Source organism: Girardinichthys multiradiatus, chromosome 2 (genome assembly GCF_021462225.1).
Source record: "Girardinichthys multiradiatus isolate DD_20200921_A chromosome 2, DD_fGirMul_XY1, whole genome shotgun sequence".
In the NCBI taxonomy this organism is placed as follows: domain Eukaryota; kingdom Metazoa; phylum Chordata; class Actinopteri; order Cyprinodontiformes; family Goodeidae; genus Girardinichthys; species Girardinichthys multiradiatus.
In genome coordinates, this window is record NC_061795.1 from 51,828,928 (window position 1) to 51,853,867 (window position 24,940).

The 24,940-nt window shown below is 42.1% G+C and overlaps 1 protein-coding gene across 7 annotated transcripts in view; it reads right to left on the reverse strand.

Annotated features, from left to right (window-relative positions):
• vps9d1 (VPS9 domain containing 1) overlaps nucleotides 1-24,940 on the reverse strand; it is an 87,103-nt gene that overhangs the window by 23,103 nt on the left and 39,060 nt on the right. For 3 of the 7 annotated variants that reach the window (XM_047386930.1, XM_047386958.1, XM_047386954.1), the window contains 5 exons: nucleotides 24,241-24,446; nucleotides 20,183-20,267; nucleotides 15,040-15,144; nucleotides 10,283-10,381; nucleotides 3,941-5,615 (listed from right to left, as the gene is read on the reverse strand). In XM_047386930.1, the coding sequence (XP_047242886.1) occupies nucleotides 10,288-10,381; nucleotides 15,040-15,144; nucleotides 20,183-20,267; nucleotides 24,241-24,446 (490 nt within the window). In that variant the 3' untranslated portion in view covers nucleotides 3,941-5,615; nucleotides 10,283-10,287. Of the gene's footprint in view, nucleotides 1-676; nucleotides 716-3,940; nucleotides 5,616-10,282; nucleotides 10,382-15,039; nucleotides 15,145-20,182; nucleotides 20,268-24,240; nucleotides 24,447-24,940 lie in introns of those variants that run through there. The other 4 variants (XM_047386945.1, XM_047386938.1, XM_047386974.1 and 1 more) reach the window with 4 other exon arrangements.

The following is a 24,940-nucleotide window of genomic DNA, read 5'->3' on the forward strand; positions in this document are numbered from 1 at the left end:
CAAAAGATTCCTGAGGCCTTTAAAACTCCCAGCCTGGTTCATCACTCAAAACCCCAATCATGGGTAAGACTGCCGACCTGACTGCTGTCCAGAAGGCCACTACTGTCTTCCTTCATCTGGTTGTCCACCGCTCCGCTTGGCCCTGGAGTGTCCTCAGGGATGGAGGTAATTAGGACAGGAGGTGTTGTGGAAGACCTCTGTCCCAACATCTCATCCATAAAGACAAACCAGGGCCAAGTAGCAGCAGTGGGCTTTTCACTGACTCCCTCTCCTGACCCTGGATACTTACAATCCTAAAGTTAGATGGAATAAAAGAAGAGTTGACTAAACAGAGAAACCAATAAGACTTTTATATAAATATTTTTTTATTTGTGTGTGACATGAGAACTTCTGAACAAACTTTATATTTCTTTTTCATATTGTCCCACTTTTGTTTGGCCTGCAAGGGGCTGACCTTCCCCTGTTGGACCATCTTCTCCTGAATTGTCCTAAACAAGCAAAAGGAAAGAGGGAAAACCAAAAGAAGTATGTTAATCACTGGATGAATATTTATGAAAGTTAGAAAGATAGAAGTTATTGAAACTGGACAGAAACTGACTGCAAAGAATGTAGTTATTGTACCTCCAAGCCACGGTGGCTGAGTTTTTAGCTCCAGTAAAAAGGTGGTGGTTCTCAGCCCTGAGTTTAATAAACTGGCCCGTCTGCTGCTTTGTACCTAAACAATAAAAACCATCTTGCTTAATATCAGTGTAAAATAAGTCTTTTTATTTTACATTTGTCTTAATTTGCAGAACATATTAAAATATTTCTACTCAAATGCCTAAAACAAGCTCTTTCAAACTTTTCACTTCTTTACTGAGATTTGCTTGCATTTGAAAGTATATTTCTCTTCAGTTGTACCTGGAATCATGAATTATAATGCTAGCTGAATTATAAATATACTTTTTAAAACACATATAGCACATTTCTTCATCAAAAATGAATATTTAAAAGGTTATTTATTCTCAATCACACTCTCCAGCGAACACGTCGGAGCACGTTTGAAATTAAGCGATGTCTAGATAAATCAAGCAGATTTTTCACGTCTACATAGTTATATTCCCGCACTAAAAACATTGTAAAAGTTCATTTGTGTCACAGAAAGTGTAATTTTTCACAGTTTACTCACAGCTTTTGCCACTGTGGTCCGCCATGGCTGCCCTGTTTGACTAAACCGCTTCGACCCACAATGAATCATGGGAAAAGATGGACCGCGAAGGATACTCACAACGCATCCTTAAAATTGGGCAAAAGGACACATTTGTCGGCAGCATCTGACAGACCTTACGCTGTGATGTAATCAGCCCACAAGTACGGACTTGGAAGGATCCAGCCCCTGATTTGGGACACACCCTCGGCCTGCACATGGATCCTCCTCCTTCCTGTTTATTGACCAATAGGAGAGGAGCTGGAGAGAAGAAGGCAGCCCGCCTCATTTGCATAATGAAGCAGAAATGCATACGGTAAAGGAAAAAGAGAGACGAGGAAATGTCAAAAGAACAAAGGCATGTGTAAGGAAAAGGAAAATATATATATTTCTGCTTTTATTTTAAATTTTGTCAGGATCGGTCCTCCATACACAAGACGTACGCAGGAATGAAAAAGATCTGTGCACCTTAACAGAGGAGGATGTAACAATTGCCGAAGATTCGGTGCAGGTTTTGCAACCAATGAAAAAAGCTACACTGGTAATGTCTGAGGACAAGCAACCAACTCTATCTGCCATTGCTCCACTTCTCAGCATGCTCCAGAATGCCTTTCCCCTAGCCCACAAGACTCCACCCTGGTGAAGGACTTCAAGGCTGCAGTAAAGAATAACTTGCAGACAAGGTATGCTACACTTCCTCTCTCTCTCTGTGTGTGTTTGCTGTTTCAGTGGTAATCAGGTTCTATCATGAATTCCAAAGAAACTATTTTTTTGTTTTGTGTATTACTGATTTGTTGTAGCAGTTAATGATTTATAATTCATGCAATTTTTTGTTTGTATGTATGCTGTTCCATCTGCACAAACAAGGTTTATCCTCACTCATACTGTTATAACTAAAATGATTTGTGAAATGTGTTGAAGATATGATGCGCAGAAAGGCACATTGTATGCAGCATCAGCACTGGATCCTCGTTTTAAGGCCCTTCCATTCCTGTCTGCTGAAGAGCAAGATGACACCTTCTCCAGACTGCAGACTGAGGCTGTCACAGCTGCGTGTGATGGAAGTATTTAGACAAAAAAATTTATTAAATAATATTTATGTTTTCATTGACAATTAAAAGATTTTATATTGGACTGTAAGAAATATATAATTTTAGAGTTTATAAATTATTTTCAATCTATTTATTTCTGGGGGTTTTCCTGTCTTTTTCAACAGCAAAATACTGAGGGTATTAAAATCGATGAAAGAGCTCAGGAGATGGGTGAAGCAACTTTGCCCAAGAAGCCTAAGAAATCCAGCACCTTGGAGTCTCTCCTTGAGACAATCTACTCACCAATAATAAAAAACCATAGACAAAAAAGTCCAGCAATGAGGGATGAAGATGAAATAAGAAGATGCAGGGCAGAAAACCCTGCTGGGCTGAATGAGAATCCTCTGAACTGGTGGAGGTCAAATGAAAGACAGTTTCCACTGTTGGCTCGAATTGCTAAGCAATACCTTTGTGTCAGAGGGACCAGTATTTTGTCAGGAAGGGTGTTTTCCACAGCCGGTGATATTGTCACTGCAAAAAGGAGCTGCCTAACCACGGATCATGTCAATGAGCTCCTTTTAAGAATCTCACATTTAGTGAGAAGTGAGAACAAAGTCACATTGACAGGTCTTGACAGTTTAAGTTTATTTGTAGATTTGTTACCATTATTATTTAATTTTGAACTTACAGAAACACTACCCTAATGCAGTTAGCAGTTATGGAAACTTGTAGTTCCAAGTACAGATTTACTTGCACTTCTTTTCTCATTTCAAGTTCGCCCTTTTGAGACTTGACAGTTTTGTTTCCAGTTTAATTTTAAGCCCAATTTACAAGTCTGGACTTTCTGTTTTCTGTTTATTTTTTATCTTCACCGTAAACAAAAGTAAATTTGTATTTTGTAAGTCAGTCAGTCATTTTCTACCGCTTCTTCCATAGTGGGTCGCTGGTGCCTATCTCCAGCAGTCTATGGGCGAGAGGCGGGGTACACCCTGGACAGGTATTTTGTTACTCAGTTGAGCCATTTTAATTATTTATGACCATAATGAATTTAATTGAATCGAATTGCAAATAATCGATTCAGAACCTTATGAATCAAAATCGAATTGATTTAGAAAATTAGTCACAATACCCAGCCCTAGAAACTTTCTCCCATGATTGTCGTTAAGTGAATACAAAAGTCTCCCAAACCGTAAAAATTGCAAACCTTGGAGGGAGAAAACATCTTCGTGAAGAGTTGAATGGACTTCTCTGACACCTCTCCACATGTAAAACGTTAAGAGCTAAACTTTTTGATGTAAGGCTGACCTGAAAACCATCAACCAATCACAAAGTGAGAAATACACTGCCTGACCAATAAAAAGTGGCCACCAGACAAAAAAGGTCACACTCTAATATTTGGTTGGACCGCCTTTATCTTTAATTATGGCTCCATTCGCTGTGGCTTTGTTACGATAAGCTTCTGCAACGTCACAAGATTTATTTCCACCCAGTGTTGCATTAATTTGTCACCAAGATCTTGCACTGATGACGGTAGAGTTAAAGTCTTCTCCAGCACATCTCAAAGATTCTCCATGGGGTTAAGGTCTAGACTCTGTTGGTGGCCAATGTGTGAGAATGATGTCTCATGCTTCCTGAACTTCTCTTTCACATTTAGAGCCCAATAAATCCTGGCATTGTCATCTTGGAATAGGCCCGTCCCATCATGGAAGAAAAGATCCATTGATGGAATAATCTGATCATTCAGTTTATTCAGGTAGTCAGCTGACCTCATTCTTTGAACACAAAATTTAAACATTTTATCTTCTTTATTAACTCTTCTCACAAACATACATTTATAATTTTTAAACAATCATTGTACAATTTAACATTAAAGTGTTGGTTTCCAAAAGCAAAGTAAAAACATCGTGGCTGAAACCACATCGGTTTTTACCAGTTCTTCTCCATAACAAATAACATCTGAATATGTTGATGTCACAACATGTAAGACATGCATTACTCAAAATATTTTTTAATCTTTTTACATCCTTGGATCCATATAAACCATGAAAACTACACATGCCAACTGAAATAAAATGTCAACGGAGCAGTTTGAGTGTAAGCTGGAGAGTTAATATTAAAATACTGGAACCACCAGATCCTCCCAGTTCCACCACTTTGCTAATGTTGGTGCTGGTGAAAAACTAACTATACGTTTAAGTCTGTTCTGCACCTCTGACCCAAAACTAAAGCAGGTTTCTGCTCTTTGGACTGGAAATGATTTTTAGACTTAAAATAAAATGCTCAATAAACAAATGAGAATAAAACCTTTGAGATGTATAATCCAGTGTATGTGTGCATTTAAAACTACTTGTCAGAGAGGAGCATAAAAAAACAGCAAGATGGCCGCCCTTTTTAAGACATCGCCCCCGTCGATTACATGAAAAACGCTTCAAGTTCTGATGAGCTCAACTGCATATAAACTGTAGAAAAAAATATTCAACATAAAAAATAAAAACTGTATGTGCACAAATAAGCAATAACCAAATTCATAAACTGTTGCAAGTATCAAAAATGCAAGTGACCTGCAGCTGCAGTCACTCTGTGTGGAGCTCAGTGGGTGCAGCAGCTCCACCCAACCTGCTGTTTGATACAAACACAGGAACCATGAAGATCATCCCAGAGTTCCTCCAGAGCCTCACATCACATCCACCTCCAACCATCAACCCCACCATGGTCCAACTAGAATGAATCAGAGAGAGTTTGGTGTCCATGCAGCGTCCTCTCCGTATTATCAGATTTCCTTTAGTTTGACCTTCTTTTCGCACATAAGAGAAAAACTGCAGCAGTATTTCAATGACGCTCCTATCTCTATATTCCCTTAAAGTTTGTCTTTATTTCTCCTGAACTCTGACAGCTCAACATGACATTAAAGTGACAGACAGCTGGAATTAATGTTAAATATGTTAGGAAGCAGCGAAATCCTTTCAATGAGGCTCAAGCATTCATTAGAGATGTCTTAATGTTCAGCTGTTTATAATGTGTTTCATTTGGTTGATTGAAACTGAAGCTTCCTGTCAGTGCAGAGGGCTTAAACATGCACAGAACTGGTCATGTTTACAGACAGAGGAACAATTCAAATGTGTTGCACTTAAAAGCAGTGAGCAAGTAAAAGAACAGCAAGAGAGACCAGTTAAAGTCCTGCTGGAGCTCCAACCAGGCTGGTTTTAGTGTCTGATGCATCTGACTTTGTTAGGAAATGACTTGGAGGCACTGCTTCAAACTGCTCAGAAACAGAGCAAAGGGAAGTCCTCTAGTTAGGTGCAAGGTGGACAACGTGCAGAAAGCTGCAGCACCAGCCGCCGTTTCTCTGTTAAACAGCATGAAGATTGCCATGAAGCATGTGGAGGATGAGCAGCAGCCTAAAACACACAAAGAAGAAAGATTTGACTGGTGATGAGTTAACATCATAAAACAAGCTAGTTGGGTGAAAACGGTGAACTCTCGTTCTGCTGATCCATTTAGGGCTCAGCACCACAGATATTTTTCACCAGCCCCCTGCAGACACCAAATCACTGCATGCATGGACCTCTTCTTCTGCCCCCCTGGCAGCAACATCTGTGCAACACAGTGGCTTTATAAAGTATTCACACCCACTGATCTTCACATTTTGTCCCATTCTGCTTTTCTGGGATTTTCTGCACTCGACCAACAAAGTAACATGACGGAAGTGGAGGAAACATTATTCTCGCTTCAACATTTTTTACCAAATAAAAATCTGAAAAGTGAGGCGTGCTTTTTTATTCAACACCTTTTACTCTGATACCTGTAAATAAACTCCAGCGCAAACCATTAATCACAGAAGCAGCCCATAGGCCCATGGTAGCTCTGGAGGAGCAGCAGAGATCCACAGCTCAGGTGGGAGTATCTGTCAACAGGAGAGCTGTTCTTTATGGAAGAGTTAGAAGAGAAAAGTCATTGATGAAAGAAAGCCAGAAGAACCATGAAGGAGACACAGCAAACATGTGGAAGAAGATTGAAGAACATGAAGATTAAACAAACAGAAAACCAGAAAGATACAACTGTTCTGTCACTGTCCAAACAGCAGCAGTGTGATGTCTCCTAAAAGAGAAATCCAAGCTTAACAGACGTGCATCAACGACAATCTGCAGACTGAACCTTTCAAGTCCAACCTGGGGCTCAGTGAGAGCAAGTCTGAATGCTTCAAGGTCTCAGCTGAGTCAGCGCTGTGCTCTGACCAGGTCAAGATTTGGCTGTGGTGGAATCATTGTCTCAGTGGACGTTCTGGGTTGTGTACCCAGAGGATGCCTCACTTCATAACAGTCCATCTCCTCACTCCATCCATCTGTCCATCCAACCATTCATCCTTCCGATTCAATTCAGTTTAATTTAGCGTCAATTCACAACACATGTCGTCTCAAGGCTCTTAACAAAGTCAATTTAATCTAATCATCCAGATTCAAGAACATACAACTTTTGTCCACTTCACAATTTTATACGACTTTGTTTTGGTCTTTAACACAAACTTCCAATAAAATATATCCACAGAGGTTGGAGAATGAAACTGAAACACCTGTCATTTTAATGTGGGAGGTTTCATGGCTAAATTGGACCAGCCTGGTAGCCAGTCTTCATTGATTGCACATTGCACCAGTAAGAGCAGAGTGTGAAGGTTCAATTACCAGGGTAAGAGCACAGTTTTACTCAAAATATTGAAATGCACACAACATTATGGGTGACATACCAGAGTTCAAAAGAGGACAAATTGTTGGTGCACGTCTTGCTGGTGCATCTGTGACCAAGACAGCAAGTCTTTGTGATGTATCAAGAGCCACGGTATCCAGGGTAATGTCAGCATACCACCAAGAAGGACGAACCACATCCAACAGGATTAACTGTGGACGCAAGAGGAAGCTGTCTGAAAGGGATGTTCGGGTGCTAACCTGGATTGTATCCAAAAAACATAAAACCACGGCTGCCCAAATCACGGCAGAATTAAATGTGCACCTCAACTCTCCTGTTTCCACCAGAACTGTCTGTCAGGAGCTCCACAGGGTCAATATACACGGCCGACCTGCTATAGCCAAACCTTTGGTCACTCATGCCAATGCCAAACGTTGGTTTCAATGGGGCAAGGAGTGCAAATCTTGGGCTGTGGACAATGTGAAACATGTATTGTTCTCTGATGAGTCCACCTTTACTGTTTTCCCCACATCCTGGAGAGTTACGGTGTGGAGAAGCCCCAAAGAAGCGTACCACCCAGACTGTTGCATGCCCAGAGTGAAGCATGGGGGTGGATCAGTGATGGTTTGGGCTGCCATATCATGGCATTCCCTTGGCCCAATACTTGTGCTAGATGGGCGCGTCACTGCCAAGGACTACCGAACCATTCTTGAAGACCATGTGCATCCAATGGTTCAAACATTGTATCCTGAAGGCGGTGCCGTGTATCAGGATGACAATGCACCAATACACACAGCAAGACTGGTGAAAGATTGGTTTGATGAACATGAAAGTGAAGTTGAACATCTCCCATGGCCAGCACAGTCACCAGATCTAAATATTATTGAGCCACTTTGGGGTGTTTTGGAGGAGCGAGTCAGGAAACGTTTTCCTCCACCAGTATCACGTAGTGACCTGGCCACTATCCTGCAAGAAGAATGGCTTAAAATCCCTCTGACCACTGTGCAGGACTTGTAGATGTCATTCCCAAGACGAATTGATGCTGTATTGGCCGCAAAAGGAGGCCCTACACCATACTAATCAATTATTGTGGTCTAAAACCAGGTGTTTCACTTTCATTGTCCAACCCCTGTATGTTTGTGGTTGTTATGTGAGAATATGTGGAAAGGTTCAAGGGGTGTTAATACTTTTACAAGCCACTGCACATTCCAACTGATCCTAGTTAAACAATTCACTTTATTATTCAAACTGGTCCAAAGTTTTTCTATCTAAGGAAACCCAGCAGGTTGCATAGAGACTTTCAGCATTCACTCCTCCTGGAGGAGCATCTAGAGACAGTCTGTCCATCCGTCTGTCTCGACCCTCCTTTACTTTCATAAAAACAACTCAAGCAGCAACGGAGAGCTAAAAGCTGTATAAATCATCTGTTCTTCAGACAATAACTTTTCAATACAATAAATATGTCAAAGCTGGGAATGTTCTTCTGCTGTGACATGTTTTAATATTCGAACTGCAAGTTAGTAAAAGTTTTTATTGTGGTTTAAAAGGGGAGCAGAAATCGATCTACCGCTTCTATTTTTTTAAACCAATTTAAGGAAAGACAAGATTTTTAGCTCATATTTCATTAAATGTGGCAACCTGTAATTAATAGATCATTTGACTTACAGTGAAACATATGAAGTGATGAACCTGACCTGGGGTGACTTGTAAATCAAATCCCAGAACTTTATCCATTTGGCTCCTTGTCCCTTCCAAACCTGGAGAATCCTTGTCCAGTCGTGTCCCAGGATATGAGCCAGTAATCACCAACCATTGCACTTTCTCTCCATCAAAATATGGCATATTTTTGGAAACCACCAAAGGTTTCCTAAAAAGCCTCGTCTTCCATCAAACTCCATCAACATAATACTATTAACAGGGTTCATACACTTTTCCAAAAGTAAAATTCAAGCACTTTCAAGGTAAATGTTCAAACTTTTCCAGCATCAAACTTTGGAGCAGTCTGTATCTCTGTCCACCTTTTCTTCATTGAGCTTTATGACCACAGCACACAGCATTCCCTGTGTGAAGGTAGACCATAAATAATCTAAAACCCTGTTTAACTCATTAAAATTCTGCAACTGATGATATTAATATGAAACGAAATGTTATGTTGGCAGAGGCACGAGTGAACACGCCACAGCTACATAAATCATTAGCTAACCACCTTTTACTAGCATTTTCAATAAAGATGTTTTGCCGTTGCACATTTTAAAGTAAAGTTGACGACATAAAACCCCAGCTTGATCCATCCTTCAAACAATCAATTTGCAATTTACCTGCAAAGTTGTAAGCTAGCTTACATTTAAGATTCCCTTCCGCTACTATGGCTTACCGCTGGACAGCACTGACTCTACCATCGCCAAAAGCTGCAGGTCCTTTTTGCATATGTTGCTGGAAGCTACTGGAGGAGTTGGTCCTCGTTTCAACCATGTTTTATATCTAGCGTTTTCAAATAAACTGCAACCGCCGGGCGAGCTGTTGTCTCCCGCTCGCTGGAGACGTGCGCGACTGGCGAGAAACAGTTAGGTGTTAGAAGTAGGTCTGCTTCATAGCTATGGCAGAGGACAGAGGTTTGTTCATCAGGCGATGTCGGCTGCTCTCACGCCGGTTTTATGAAAAGGAACAGACCCCAGCGAGGCTTTCTGAGACGTCATTAAAGGCAAAATGATTGCTCCATTTGGTGCCTTTCACCTAAAAGTATCAAATTGAGGTTAAGAATGCTCTTTATTACAAGACAGTGCAGGAAGAATATTTAGCACTTTAAAGGACCTTATACAAAAATCATGCAGTTACCAACCTTGAAAAAACTGTTAAAATTCAAGCATTTAGAAGGATTTCAAGCACCCCTACGAACCCTGTATTGATACCCAAGTGAAGCATATTTCAGTAAAAAAGCCACAAGTTTTTCTCTTTTTCTGTGCTGAGAGTGAAGTGGGATGACTTTAACTTGAGGGCTACTACAATAAAAGCGTCTAATATTTAGCCCAACAAACTGATCCGATTTCAGACCGAACTTAATGTGTTCATGGATTGAAGTCCCTCCACAAACTGCCTTCACACAAGCCAATCAGATTTACCCAAACACCAAAGTTTGCATCAGTCAGTGAGTAAGACCTGCCACCATTGGCTGTCAGCAAAGTCACAGCATGAGTAGAGTTTACAGTAAATACTCAGCTTGTCAAGTTAAACTATAATTTAATTCTCTCCTGATGTTGATCAGCCAGATAACCACCTGTTTCCCCAAAGCAAAGGTCATGACCTTATCTTTCATAGCCCCATTACCAGTGATCTTTTAATTTAGTATACATTACATCAGTTAAGCTCTACAGTTTCTCAGCATTACCTTTTTCACTGAAGGTTAACTGCTGCTTGCAGAGACTCAACATAGGCCAGTGCACTCTGCAGGGAGGTGAGACAGTAGCCTTCCTCTCCAATCAAATAGCTGAAAAAGACAATGGAGAACATTGGTGAATATTAGGGACAACATGATGGTGAGAAGCAACCTTTCCTTCTGTCAGAGAAAACATAAAAAATGTAAAAGGAAAACAGCAACAGCAAAGCATCACAAAGAAGAGCTCAATCTGCAACAACCAAAAGCCAGAAGACATGTTCTCTTTGAGAGCTTTGTACACATTACAAGGGTGGGAAGGCTAATGAGGACAGATCCATGAAGACAGCATACGGGTCAAATTTAACCAGAGAGGAGGTGGAGGAACCAAGTCACCTCTGGCCGACTCCAGACTAATGAGAGCAAGACACGAGCTGCAGAGACACTCCACTGAGACACAAACACCGAGAGGAAAAGCAGTCAACAAGCAAAATTCATAGAAAACATCTGTGAACACCAGTTTTAGTTCTAGACTTTAACTAGGCCATTCTGACCCATGAATATGCTTTGATCTAAACCATCCATTGTATCTCTGGCTGTATGTTCAGGGTGGTTGTTCTGCTGGAAGACGAACCTCCACCCCAGTCTCAGGTCTTCTGCGGCCAACGAGCTTTCTTCCAGGATTGCTGTGGATTTAGCTCCATCCATCTTAACATCAACTCTGACCAGCTGAAGATAAGCGTCCCCACAACATAATGCTGCCACCACCATGACTCACAGTATGGAGAATGTGTTCAGGATGCTCTGCAGTGTTCCTCCCTAGATGGTGTTCTTCATGTAGGATAAACAGTTCAGTTCTGGTCTCCTCTGGTCAGAGCACCTTCTTCCACATATTTTGCCATCTCCATACGTAGCAAACAGGACTTCTTCTGGCTTTCTTTTAACAATGAGTGTCTTTTTGCCACTCTTCCATAAAGACAAGATTTGTAAAGTGCATGATTAATAGTTTTCCTGAGGACAACCTGGTCCAACCTGAGCTGTGGATCTGACCCAGAGTTACAAGGGACTTCTTGGTCTCCATGATGCTGGTTGTTCATTAATGTTCCCTAATAAAGCTCAGAATGGCATTTTATGATTTAGCTCTGTTGATCTGGTTGTGAAAATGTATTTCCCCTCTTAAACATTTTTTTGCTTCTGCATTTTTTGTCACACTTGAGATGATCTTATGTTTGAGATTGTTCTGGATGTCTGATTCTGTGGCCTTTTCTAATCATCTCTTTGCTGCCTTAATTAAATATTTCTGCCCTTGTTTCTTATCTGCAGCACCGCTCACTGCTACAGCTGACCCAACATAACTGTTAATTTCACATAAGATGCAACACATAGTCAAAGATAAACTGATACAAGAGGATGACCTTTAGGAGGGTTAAGAACAGGCTTAGATAAAAGCAGGACTCACGCTCCATTCTTTGCTCCTCTCAGTTCATCCCTAAGATGGGCTGATGGGGGCCCGGTACCGAAGGTGAATGTCACTCTGTATCTGTTCAGTTGTATACTCTGTTCACTGATCATTTTGGCATTAAATCTTGATTTTATACTTAACCATTTCTCAGTATTTCACAAGGTAAATACTTTGCTTGTTTTACTGGTTGGGTCTCGGAACTGGAAAGAAACGGACCTGGTGGTGCACCGGTGGGAAAAGAGGGCCAAAAACTGAGATCACCAAACAAATGTTAACATCAGGCAAAGGTAACCTGAGTAGTTGTATAACCTTAAACAGGCCATTCATGCTGGAAAACCCTCAGTGGGTCTGAATTAAACCAATCCTGCAAAGCAGAGTGGGTCCAAATTCCTGCCCAGGGATGTTAAAGACTCAGTATCAGGTATGAGCGGTTGCTGCCAAGGGAGAAACACACAGGAATCAGGTTTAGGGTGTAATTACTTTTTCACACAAAGCCAGGTTGGTTTGGATAAAGTTGTTCTTTTAATGAATGAAATTCTCATTTAAAAAATGCTTTTTGATTTTACTCAGATTATCTCTGATATAAAATTTTGTTTGATGATCTGAAACGTTTAAATGTGGAAAACCTGAAGAAATCTGTTGTGGGCAGATAGATTCACAGCAGTGTAAATAATATTATTCATAACAGACCTGGAGGACACTACCTCTGATCTTTAAATATCCAGCTTTATGTCATCAGTGGATCTGTACACTCATGTACACACATAGAAAAGGGAGACATTGAGCTTCTTAATGATGTAGAACAATCTGGACCAGTATCTCAAACCCCACACGTGCCAACAGCTGATTACTCAACCTTCTTGCAGCTTGTGGTTCCCTCTTTTCCCTCACTTGAACACACCCATACCACCAAACTTTATAAAAATTAATTAAAACTTTATTAGATTTTTTTATAGGAAGGAAAAACCAAATGTGAAATATCCTGACATTCTTTGGCAACAACTAATCTGACCAGCTGCATTTTACGGCCCAGAGTTTGTGACAGACATGACTGGACCTTCTAGGTGCGGTCAGAGCTCGCACGCAATGATATTAGGAAACATATAAAGCAACTAAAAACCGAGAGCGGGAATGTTTTCACCCAAATAAATACTGGAGATGAACACATGTCTCCGTCTATCACAAGTGAAAGTCAAGACCTGTCATGGAAATATGTAAAGTTCACAAGCATCATCTGGGAGCTACACTGAAGCAAGAACATCTCCTTGTTCTTGCTTCATGCTAATTTAAAGCTGACAACATGGACTGAGGTTTTTAGATGAGAGTGGACATGCTAGACCCACATGCATTAAGGCAGAGAAGCAAAGGGAAACTGATTTAAACTTCCAGTTAGCGAACATCGACTTTTATTATTAAAAATCTAAAGCCATTTAGTCTGGATTGAAAATTCACTTTAACTCTGTGTCCTTAAACTCCAGAAACCATGGCCTGACAACAACTAACTGACCGGTTGGAGGTGGTGGACAGCAGGTTACAGCCGCAAGTAGCTGCTGCAAGATAAAAGCAGAAAAACTAAACTAAAGGCTGCATTTTGTTGCCACACTGTAATTACAATTCAAAATAGCTGGTCCTTCTCAGAAGGCTTTTCTAAATTACACTGGTCACCTTATTATGACTCCATATTGATTTAACCCATTCCTAATAAGTATAAAGCATTCATTCATCAACTGAACTGAAACCTGTAGCTGCTGGTACACATCTGCCTCAGAAACAGCTACAGAAATTAGATCCGCAAAGATCTGACATGCCCTGAACAATCAGGGCGTAAAGTGGTGGCATCGGGTGTTTTCAGGCAGCTGCAGGAGAGTCTGTAAGCATAAATACAGGCAGTGAACAGTGCAACCAATGGTACCAATGGTACCGTGCTCCTTATGCTTCCATGAAGGCTCGGTCACCAAAGACCTTCTATACCAAGGTATCACTGTATGGTCCAGCAAACATCACAGCAGGTTATCCTGAGCTTTCTCTGTAGTTACGCTGCTGTAGACATTAGCTGCTGGAGGCCATAATAATCACTTTGCTACTTTCACCTACTACTTTTTGTTCTCCCTGATTTTTCTCTTCATAAAAGCTACACCTGGCCTGCGTAGCTGCGACACCGTCCTGGAGGGAGGCAGTGACTTGGCTACTGCTGCTAAGACCTTCATGTTCACCTTTCGTAGATGAAATACCTGTCTGTCTTTCTGTGTTTAACCCTGCATCTCTCCTAGACCAAGCCACTGAAGGAGCTATTGCAGCAACTAACTGCATGTTTATTTTTATATTAGATTTTACCACTGCCTCAAAGCTGATCTGTTCAACGATGTTCCTCTCATAGATGAAGCTACTGAAGGAGCTCGTGCTAAAATCAACTCTTATTTGAGCATAAAAAATACTCCTGGACCAGTGCTTGTGTGTTATTTGTGCATCTGCTATGTCGGTCACATCAGATGGCCTATTATGATGGCATGAATTCGATTATATATTTCTGGATCTGAATTGGATCAGTTTGTCTTGTGAAGGACCTTGAAAATAAATTTGTTGTCAACAGACCAAAAATAGACCATCCTAACTGCAGTTTTGAAAGATGAATAAGAACATCGTCATCAGACAGCGTCATCCAGAACCAGCTCTCACCAACTGGCCAAACTATGGCCTACAGGTCATAATTAAGACACTTGACTCTGGGCTTTATGAGTTGCCAAACCTCAACTAACATGGGATCATCTGTATGCTAACACTGCCAGCATCACTGTATTCATTCCAATAACTTTCAACAAATGACCTTTCATGTATTTTCACCACTTTTGTTGAGATTAGTAAGTGTATATTATCTTTAATGACCTCTGATCCCAGGTATTGCCACCCTCAACAGTGCTGAATGATTGGACCAGAGTAACTGACTGTACTCAACTCTGCATCAGTCTCTCTTCTTTTTATGGCTTTATTTCAGCTGCACCTCAACATCGAGTTGCGATGTACCCTGCCAGCTGTCTGCTGAAAGAAATGTCTAGTCGCCACTTTCATGTTAGGGGTCGGACTATTTCTCGGGGCAGTATAGAACAATCTGGGTGTTAAACTTGCACTAGAAAATAACACAAAAAGTGTTTATCATAAAAATGTTGCACTAATCTTGACATTTTTCATTTCAACATTCAGAAAACAGGTTGGAATGGTTTTTTCCTGCAACTGGCCTCCAGTTGGGAGCTTCTGATTGCTTTCGTTTTTGAAAATAATATAGGAATGGATTCTTTTCATGAAGATGACTCACTTCTCATGAATGAACTCCTCCAAAGCAGCACACTCTGACACCAGCTGGGGACACTGACAGCGCAGAGCCACAAAGGACAAGATGGGCAACAAGTCATCTGCACCGCTGTCAGAGGAAGAGAGGAAAGAGGTGATGAAATTTAAGAACACAGGGCAAAGGATCAAACTCAGTAACTTTTACAGAGCATTTTGGCACGAGGTCCCTTGGGGGACTAGATGAAAACAAATCAAATGCAGCTCTTAATGAGATGTATGATCAGGCCTGGAAATTATGGAGCCATTTTCCCTCTGCTCTAGGTCTTTAGGGAGGAAAACTGCACTCTGGGAGATAGTGGTCTGATAACATTTTCTGTGTGCAGACAGTGAACTCTTGTTTATCAGGACTCTCACGCAGGGCTAACTACTGGTTTGCATGATTGCGTGAGAAGGCTGACCTGGCTGCATGCAACTGGATCTTTCTTTTCTGCAAGTCTTAGAAGGTGTGGACAAGATCGTGTAACCACTCAAAGCTGGAGCGCAAACACTCACACAATCCAACCCTGAATTATACAGTTCACTCCAGTAAACATCCACCTCTTACACGACAATCTGTACTTCTGCATTCCACAGACACAAAGCACAGCAGCTCCATGGAGAAATACTGAGTTCAGAGTTCAGATCAGGCTTGGGTCGCCTCCATATGAGCATGGTGTGTATATATATATATATATATATATATATATATATATACACAATGGCGCTGCAAGATGCTGTGGTAGCTAATATTACACAATATTCTAATTTTTTGAGATTTACCTGTAGTGCAGGATTTCTCAATTAGTGTCTGAATTAGTGAGAACCACGGCTGTAGTGGGTTTTGTTACCTTGCAGCTGGATTTAATTACTGCCAAATGAAGCAAACTGAACAGACCAAGATAACATTAAAAAGACGCTGAAATAACGAGGACAGAGAACAGCGAGGGGTCGAAGGAACAAGGTAGACAGAGACAATCAAAACATTATTATTAGAACAATAATTTCTCACCGTATCTCCTACGTTTACAGTGGTATTAACTGGACTCAATAGAACCTAAGGCTTTTATACTTACAGCAGGTTCTTGAATGGTGATTGGCGGTCCAGGTTTCATTCGGAGTGGGCCTCATTCAAAGGCCAAAACACGGATGCTTTGTAAATAGTTTTTTATTCAAGTAGGGAGTAAGACTGCATGACATCAGGAGATCATGGGATTGAGTTATTTTAGAATATTGTGATGATATTAACTGAAGTAAAGCCAAATTTTGGGCTTTCCTTGCTTTCTCCTGTCTCCAACCTTTCACATCATAGGTTCTGGTTTGGGACTCCATCCAGCAGGTTGATATTATTACTGCTACACTATGGAGGTAAATTTGTCTCAATATTATTCAATCAAACAAAAAACTAAAGCAAGGGTCAGACAAAGAGCGGTTCAAGAATCCCTCGAGGACGAAAATATCGAGGCATGTGACGTCGCCCGGTACGGCGGAGCCAGGGTCCCACCCTGGAGCCAGGCCTGGGGTCGGGACTCGCTGGAGAGCGCCTGGTGGCCGGGTTGCTCCTCGCGGGACCCGGCCGGGCCAAGCCCGAACGAGAGACCATCCCACAGTGGGCCCACCACCTGCAGGGGGAACCGTGAGGGACCAGTTAGCTGCTGAGGATTGGGCTGAGGATTGGGCGGCGGACGAAGGTGGAGACCTCAGCGGCCCGGCCTTCTTGGCGTCCCTGTCGGGGGTGCTGGATAGTGCCCCTCCCGGGGACTCCATTATTCTGCTGGGGGACTTCAACGCCCACGTGGGAAACGACAGTGACACCTGGAGAGGCGTGATCAGGAGGAATGGCCTCCCTGATCTGAATCCGAGTGGTGTTTTGTTATTGGACTTCTGTGCTAGTCACGGATTGTCCATAACGAACAGCATGTTCAAACATAAGGGTGTCCATCAGTGCACTTGGCACCAGGACACCCTAGGCAGGAGGTCAATGGTCGACTTTGTTGTCGTATCATCAGACCTTTGGCTGCATGTTTTGGACACTCGGGTGAAGAGAGGGGTTGAGCTGTCCACTGATCATCACCTGGTGGTGAGTTGGATCCACTGGAGGAGGAGAAAGCCAGACAGACTTGGCAGGCCCAAGCGCATAGTGAGGGTCTGCTGGGAACACCTGGCGGAGCCCTCGACCAAGGATGTATTCAACTCCCACCTCCGGGAGAGCTTCGACCAGATCCCGGGGGATGTTGGAGACATAGAGTCCGAGTGGACCATGTTCTCCGCATCTATTGTCGATGCTGCTGCCCTTAGCTGCGGCCGTAAGATCTGCGGTGCCTGTCGCGGCGGCAATCCCAGAACTCGGTGGTGGACACCAGCAGTAAAGGATGCTGTTAAGCTGAAGAAGGAGTTCTATCAGCTGTGGTTGGCTTGTGTAACTCCCGAGGCGGCTGACGGGTACCGTGAGGCCAAGCGTGGCACGGCCCGTGCTGTGGCAGAGGCAAAAACACGGGCCTGGGAGGAGTTTGGTGAGGCCATGGAGAAGGACTACCGGTTGGCCCCAAAGCGATTCTGGCAAACCGTCCGGCGCCTCAGGAGGGGGAAGCAGTGCTTCGCCAACACTGTTTATAGTGGGGGTGGGAGGCTGCTGACCTCGACTGAGGACATTATCGGGCGGTAGAAGGAGTACTTCGAGGATCTCCTTAATCCTGCATTCACGCATTCCCTGGTGGAAAGTTGGACTCTTTCATCACCCAGGCTGAAGTCACCGAGGTGGTTAAAAAGCTCCATAGTGGCAAGGCTTCGGGGGTGGATGAGATCCGCCCTGAGTACCTCAAGTCTCTGAATGTTGTTGGGCTGTCATGGTTGACATGCCTCTTCAACATTGCGTGGCGGTCGGGGACAGTGCCTCTGGACTGGCAGACTGTTCCAACTACAGGGGGATCACACTCCTCAGCCTCCCTGGTAAGGCCTACGCCAGGGTATTGGAAAGGAGAGTCCGACTAACAGTCGAACCTCGGCTTCAGGAGGAGCAGTGTGGTTTTCGTCCCGGCCGTGGAACACTGGACCAGCTCTATACCCTCTACAGGGTGCTCGAGGGTTCATGGGAGTTTGCCCAACCGGTCCACATGTGTTTTGTGGACCTGGAGAAAGCATTCAACTGTGTCCCTCATGATGCCCTGTGGGGGGTGCTCCAGGAGTATGGAATCGGGGACCCTTTATTAGGGGCCATCTGGTCTCTGTACAAGCGGAGCAGGAGTTTGGTTCGCATTGCCGGCACTAAGTCGGACCTGTTCCTGGTGCATGTTGGACTCCGGCAGGGCTGCCCTTTGTCACCGGTCCTGTTCATAACTTTTATGGACAGGATTTCTAGGTGCAGCCAAGGGCTGGAGGGGGTCTGGTTTGGGGACCAGAGGATTTCATCTTTTTGCAGATGACCTATGCGTGAAGCTAATCTTTAAGAGAGAGCTGGTGTCGGCTGACGTCACCACGTATTTCTGACTGTCGGCTCAGTTTTCTTCTGTACAGTTGATGTCTCCTCACTGAAGCGACGCTGCAAACCCTGCAGTTGGAGCAGAAGTTCAGAGGTGGAGGGATCAGAGTCTGCAGCTTTAGTCAGCGCTAACCAATAGGGAAACGTCTTACAGCGTTCATCTTTAGGCCCCGCCCAGGATGTTCATGTTTCCAGAACTCAAAATTCGTTGAGTTCAACCAAAAACAGAGAGCGTCAAAACCAAGAGAGTCGTAACCAAAGATTTTTGACATAAAATGAAAATAAAAGTTTATGTTTTGCAAATAACTTTTTTCTCTCCGTGAGAAAAAATGAGTCATTTTAATCAAAAGAAGTTTTATCAAACTATTTTATTTCTCCCCAAAATAAAATATTCCATAAAAAAAACAAAATCATTACAACTCTGAAAGTTTGGATCACAACTTAATATTTTTTTGATTGAATAATATTTACCTCCATATTACACAAAGCATAAAGTTCTAACTAACTGAACACAACAGCCAACAAATATGGCATCACCGTCTTTTTGATCTTAATACTGCATACACTGATACTGACATCATTCATTTTGAGTAAGATGAGCAGGTGGAAGAAAAGTGTCATCTGCTGTTTTCAAAGAACCAAGAGCCAAACTATTTGCTTTAGGTTACTGCGAACACACACAGCATCCTTTCAGTGATACATTTCTCTGCACAGACAAGCTTGAGTGCTGACCCAGAAGGTCTAGCCAACCTAGATTGCCATCTCCGATCTCTTCACACAGAAGCCAATAAAAGCAGAGAGAAAGGGAAGGGCAGACAGAGCTGCAACTATTATCACAATTTTGGGGCTGATTGAAAATCTTCACAAATAGAATCTCCAGTGAGAGGGGAAATGATGAAGGCTGGGACCAAACTCTTTTTAAGCCTAATAAAAGTCAGAAATGCGGCCTGGTTTCAGGATAACTCTGGAAATGTTTCTGTCCTCATGTTCAGCCACCATTTATTACATATTCAGTTTTTTATTCTCTTCTTGAATAAAATGTCCACGCTCCTGGATGAAGCTTAGAGTTTCTTAGAAATCCGAGTAAAAATATAATATGCCGCATCTACAGGGATAAATTAACCCCTTTTAAATGATTCAACCAAACTGGTCTGTTAACCAGTTCTCATTTCCGCTGAATCTCGGACAGACCGTCAGGTCATCATCATGTATTCAGCACAGCCTCGTTTATGTTGCGGTTCTCATCAAACCACCTTGTTGGCCTCCGGCTTTGCTCCAAACTCAGACAGGACGACCTACTTTAGGGCCAAGCCAGTCAGAAGCGCCCTGCAGGGGGCTACAGACCCAGGACAACTCCAGCTGTGCCAAGCCTGAGTGAGCACTGATGAGACCTGACAGCACAGCTACCAGGGCAGAGAGTCTTTAAATGATGCTCTGCACTTCAAGAGGACTTCTGAGACTGTCTTTCAGTCCCAATTATATGCATGAGGTAGCTGAGGAAATGAATTAGTCTGAAGCCTAAAGAGGTTGACAGCAAATGAATTTAAAAGATAAAAAATGTTTGATAAAATGTTTAACTTGGCTGGCAGAAATTGATCAGAATCGAAGAAAGGTCCACCGACCCGTCACTTTTTCTAACTGATCAGTTACTCACATGGCTTCTGTTTTGGGTGTAGGATCGTCTCCTTGAAGACACTTGTATTCTTCAGCACAAGCACAGATCAGGCGTAACGTCCGAACTGTGACACAAAGCAGAAAACATGATTAGTTAACATATTCCGGTTTCATTTTCTGAAACCGACGAACCTGATGTTAAATATGGCAGCCAGAAAGACGTTCACTGAACTGATGCAGAAAGGAACCCTCGTCACAGGAAGACTCTACATGTAGGGCAGCTAATTAGGCTGCAGGTTAGTGGAAGAAAAAACAACAACCTCTTCTGCTCTAAAAGGAACATGGGCTTCAGCTCTACATCCAGTTCTGTACTGGTCCTACAAAAAGAACCAGTTTGATTGTTTTACAGTTTGGGGGCCTTTTCCACCAAACTGGTTCCTCTTCGTAACTGGTGCTATTCCTCATTAGTACTTATGGAGTATAGGGTGAGTTTTTGATTGGTCAAATTTCATATAAAGTACAATCAAAGCACTTCAACAAGAATAAAATGTCTGACTAACATCGGAATTAAACGTCCCTGCAGTTTATTTTAAAATCAACGGCACAGTTTAAGTAGCTCAATGCACAACTTAGAGCTGATCATTTTCCACTGAATCCATGAACATTATTTCTGACTGAGGTCTTTACCACCGAGTCTTAATATCTCCAGGTGTTGTTAATAAATCTGGCTCTGAAAGCTGCTGGAAGAGAGATCATCTGATCAGAACTGTGAAGAGTTCACAATCACCACTTGTTAAGAAATTAAGGTGATGATGTTAGAGCACTGTGATGGACTGGTGACCTCGCCGAATAACTGCTGGAGATAGGCACCAGGCCCCCCAGCCCTCCAAGGAGAAGCAGGTAATGGATGGATTTAAAAGCATCTATTTGCAGGGATTAGGCTAAAACAATTAATCGGATTAATCAATTACTAAAATAATTGTTTTACTAATCTAATAATCGTTAAGTAGAGTATACAGAGTCAAAAACATGCCATTTACTGAAAGAACAACCCACTTAAGACAAAACTGTACAAAAAGTGCATACATTTTGGTTTAGGATGAAAAACCGTCTTTGTCTGTAAATGAGCTCAATCCAGAACTCCTTGGGGGACAGAGCTTTAGCTTCACCTGGTTCAAATTTAATGGAAAATGTATTACGCACCTTTTCTTATTCAATTATTGATCGGTTAATGGGAAAAATAGTCCCGAAATTTAATCGATTAGCAAAATAATGGTTAGTTGCAGCCCTAACAGCAATACTAGGATAAATAATCATCAGGTCCAACTGTCTCCCGGCACCACAATCCTTCACAAAAACAGCTGGAGGGTCAAACAATGAATGAATGAGACATTTATTATGACTTGGCTCTCTGGTGGTGGAAAAGCAAACCGGCTCTTTTACTGAACCATTTATGAACTGGCGCCAGCATCAGCCCTGGTTTAGATCTGGAACCTCTTTTGTGGAAAAGCCTCATTAAAGAGTCAGCTCAGAGGTGGGAGACATGGTTAAAAACCTGTCTTACTATTTTATAGAGGATTAAAACAGTTTCACTGCTTTCACCACAATATGACTGTGTGGATGCATCTTTTAGTTGGCTATAGTTTATCAGATACAATAAACTCTGTATGTCGGTAATATATGAGGTAAACTGGATTGAGCTCCACTATCCTTGAATCCAACACCTGATATAGATCTAGCTACACCTGGCCTGACTCTGTGTCTACCTGTGACACCTTTCTGGAGAGGGGAATTGTCCGAGCTTCTGCTGGCAACAACTTAATGTTCACCTTCTACAGATGATCCACATGGTCCTGTCTTTCAGTGTTTAACCCTTTCTCTCTCCTAGACATGGCTACTGACTGAGCTTCCACTGTGACTAACTCTATGTTCTCTCTTTTAGACTCTAACCTTGAAAACTGGATCAGAGTTTATCTGTTCTTTCTTTCTAGATGAAACGACTAAAGGAGCTACATCCATTAACATTTACTTTTCCTTCCCATAGAAAGTACTCCTGGATCAGTGCTTCTTTGTTCTCTTTGTGTCTCTGCTCTGTTCTCTCAAACCCCCAGTGGGTCGTGGCAGATGGCCGCTCACACTGAGCCTGGTTCTGGTTCTGCTGGAGGTTTCTTCCTGTTAAAAGGGAGTTTTTCCTCTCCACTGTCTCTACATGCATGCTCAGTATGAGGGATTGCTGCAAAGTCAACACCAGTGACTGTCCACTGTCTCTACATGCTCATCCAGGAGGAGTGAATGCTGCAAGTCACTGACTGGATGCAATCTGCTGGGTTTCCTTAGATAGAAAAACTTTTTATCCAATTTGAATAAATAACTGAATCTGACTGAACTGTTCAATGATTAGGATTAATTGGAATGTATGAACCTGACTGTTGTGAAGAGCCTTGAGACGACATGTGCTGTGAATTGGTGCTATAGAAATTAAACTGAATTGAATTGAATTGAATGTAGGTGACCAAGATGCTACAGCTCAAAGATTGGCGGGGTCATCCAACAGGAGTTAGAGTTCAGGGTTTATGAATACAATTCAACTCACAACACATGTTGTGTCAAGACACAAAGTCAAATCAATCAATCATACAGATTCCCAGTTAGGTTCATACATTCCAATTAATCCTAACCATAAAACAATGCAGATGGATACAGTTTATTATTCAAACTGGTTAAAAGGTTTTTCTATCTAAGGCAACCCAGCAGATTGCATCAAAGTAATGAGACCCGCTGACTCACTCTGACCTACTTGACCCTGACAGTTCATATTAAAATTAACAAACAGGAAGAAAACAGGCGAGAGCTCATGTTGGTCCACTGCTAATCTTTTATCTTCAATTAGGAAAATCAAGAGTTCAAGCAATAAAAGAGTTTTAAATGACCGGTTCCAGTTTAATAGCTATTCCCTCTGCTCTGATACTGGTGAACTGGTGCCATCCCAGCTCCAACTCAGTTCTGGGCCAGAGGAAAGAACCTGGAGAGAGGCTCATGGAGACCAACAGCTAAAAAAACAGCAAGATATCAGGAAAATATTGAATTGCAAATAACTAGCTGGAAATTGGGATGACAATATCAGTCCTACTTAATACACGTTTTTCCTTATTTCCCATTAGACAGTGTTCCCACCACCTTCTGGCAGCTTTAGCATGTCAGACAGAAATCAGGATCAGGCAATAAGAGCAGTTAAAGTCCCTCCAAGAGGCCAAATATGTAAATCCATGAGCAGAACACAAATGTCCGACTGTTCAAAAATAATACCGAACCAAATATGTCACGCTGATATTTTCATGACAATAATCATATTGTGCAGCTTTACCAACAAACAACCAAACCACTCAGAGAGAAAAGAATCAAACTTGTTTGATCTGCTTAGTTTTGGACAAAAAAACAGTAAACACTTTGAGATTCAACATGAACAAGTCGGATCAGAACAAAAAGAGCTCTCCGTCTCTGATCTCTGTGGTTAGACTGTCTCTGCACGCTGATCCTCCACAGAAATACTCAATAAATCAAGCATTTACTGGAGGTGGGGCTCTGTGGAAACCCAAACCAGTCTCATTAAAGATCCAGTCAGGAACTAGTTCTACCAACAGTTCTGATTAGGCACTAAAACCACTTTGGAGGAAAGACCCAAAAGGAGCCCACCTCCTGCTCCTGGTGAAAGAGGTTCTTTCCTCTGCCAAACAAGTTGATCATAAGATGGAGCCAGTTCACCAGGAGAGAGGCAGAACTTTCCAGAACAGAACCAGTGCCAAGAAAGCTCAAACAGTCCAAAGTCACTGCTGTGGTTAGATGGTCCTCACTGCTAAAACTAAATTTTACTTACAGATAGAAGAAAAGAAACCCTCTTGGACACGAACCCGTCCAGATTTTATTTTAGTCTCTACTCAGAAGTTAGGAACTAATTTTAATCACTCCATGAGCTTCAGTTTTGTAGAAACTTGCAAACTCAGAGTCGACTAATTCTCAAAGCCAATTTAAACATCTTAAAGAAAAGCTTTTTTATTCTGAACTGAAATACATTTGAGTGGACAGTACTGTTGACCTTACCGATACACTCCAGCTTCCTCTGCGGACTACGGTTATGAACGAGAAGCTTAAGTTCATGAACAGCAGATTCATACGGATAGGAATCTTTAAGAACACCAGAGTCCTGGGGAAACAGTTTCAGGGGAATACCGACATCTGCTGGAGAGACGCTGCAGAACCGCCTCATGTTCTTCTCAAAAAGCTGCTCTCTCTCTCTGTGGACTCTCCTGAGAAACAGAACAAAGTCCACAAGGATCAAAAAACTGACCCATAGACTAAAACTAAAGGAACAAAGATTGTTCAGGTAAACTTGTATTCATTTCCATCATGGCGTGTTGTTTTCTTAGTGATAAGTTTAAATATGTTCCTGGTTTCCACATCAGAACCCACTGTTTATCCATCAGGAATGTTCACTGGTGTCAAATCAGCTGAAACCTTTATTCTGCACCGGATTAAAAAAATCTCCTCCTTTACGGTGATGGTTACTGCTTCCTTTGTTAAAATAAACTCTTAATGTTTTAATTTGATCATTTGTATCAGGGTGCCAGATTTGAATCTGAATTGATGGTAGTCTTTTATTCAGCCGTTTTCAGCAACACGTCTTAACTCTCAAGGTGGATTCTGGGAATAGTCAAATATTTCTGTGAATAAGGACTCATTTGGAGCTCCACACAAAAAAGAAACGATAACACATGCAACCCTAATTACAGTTTATTCATTA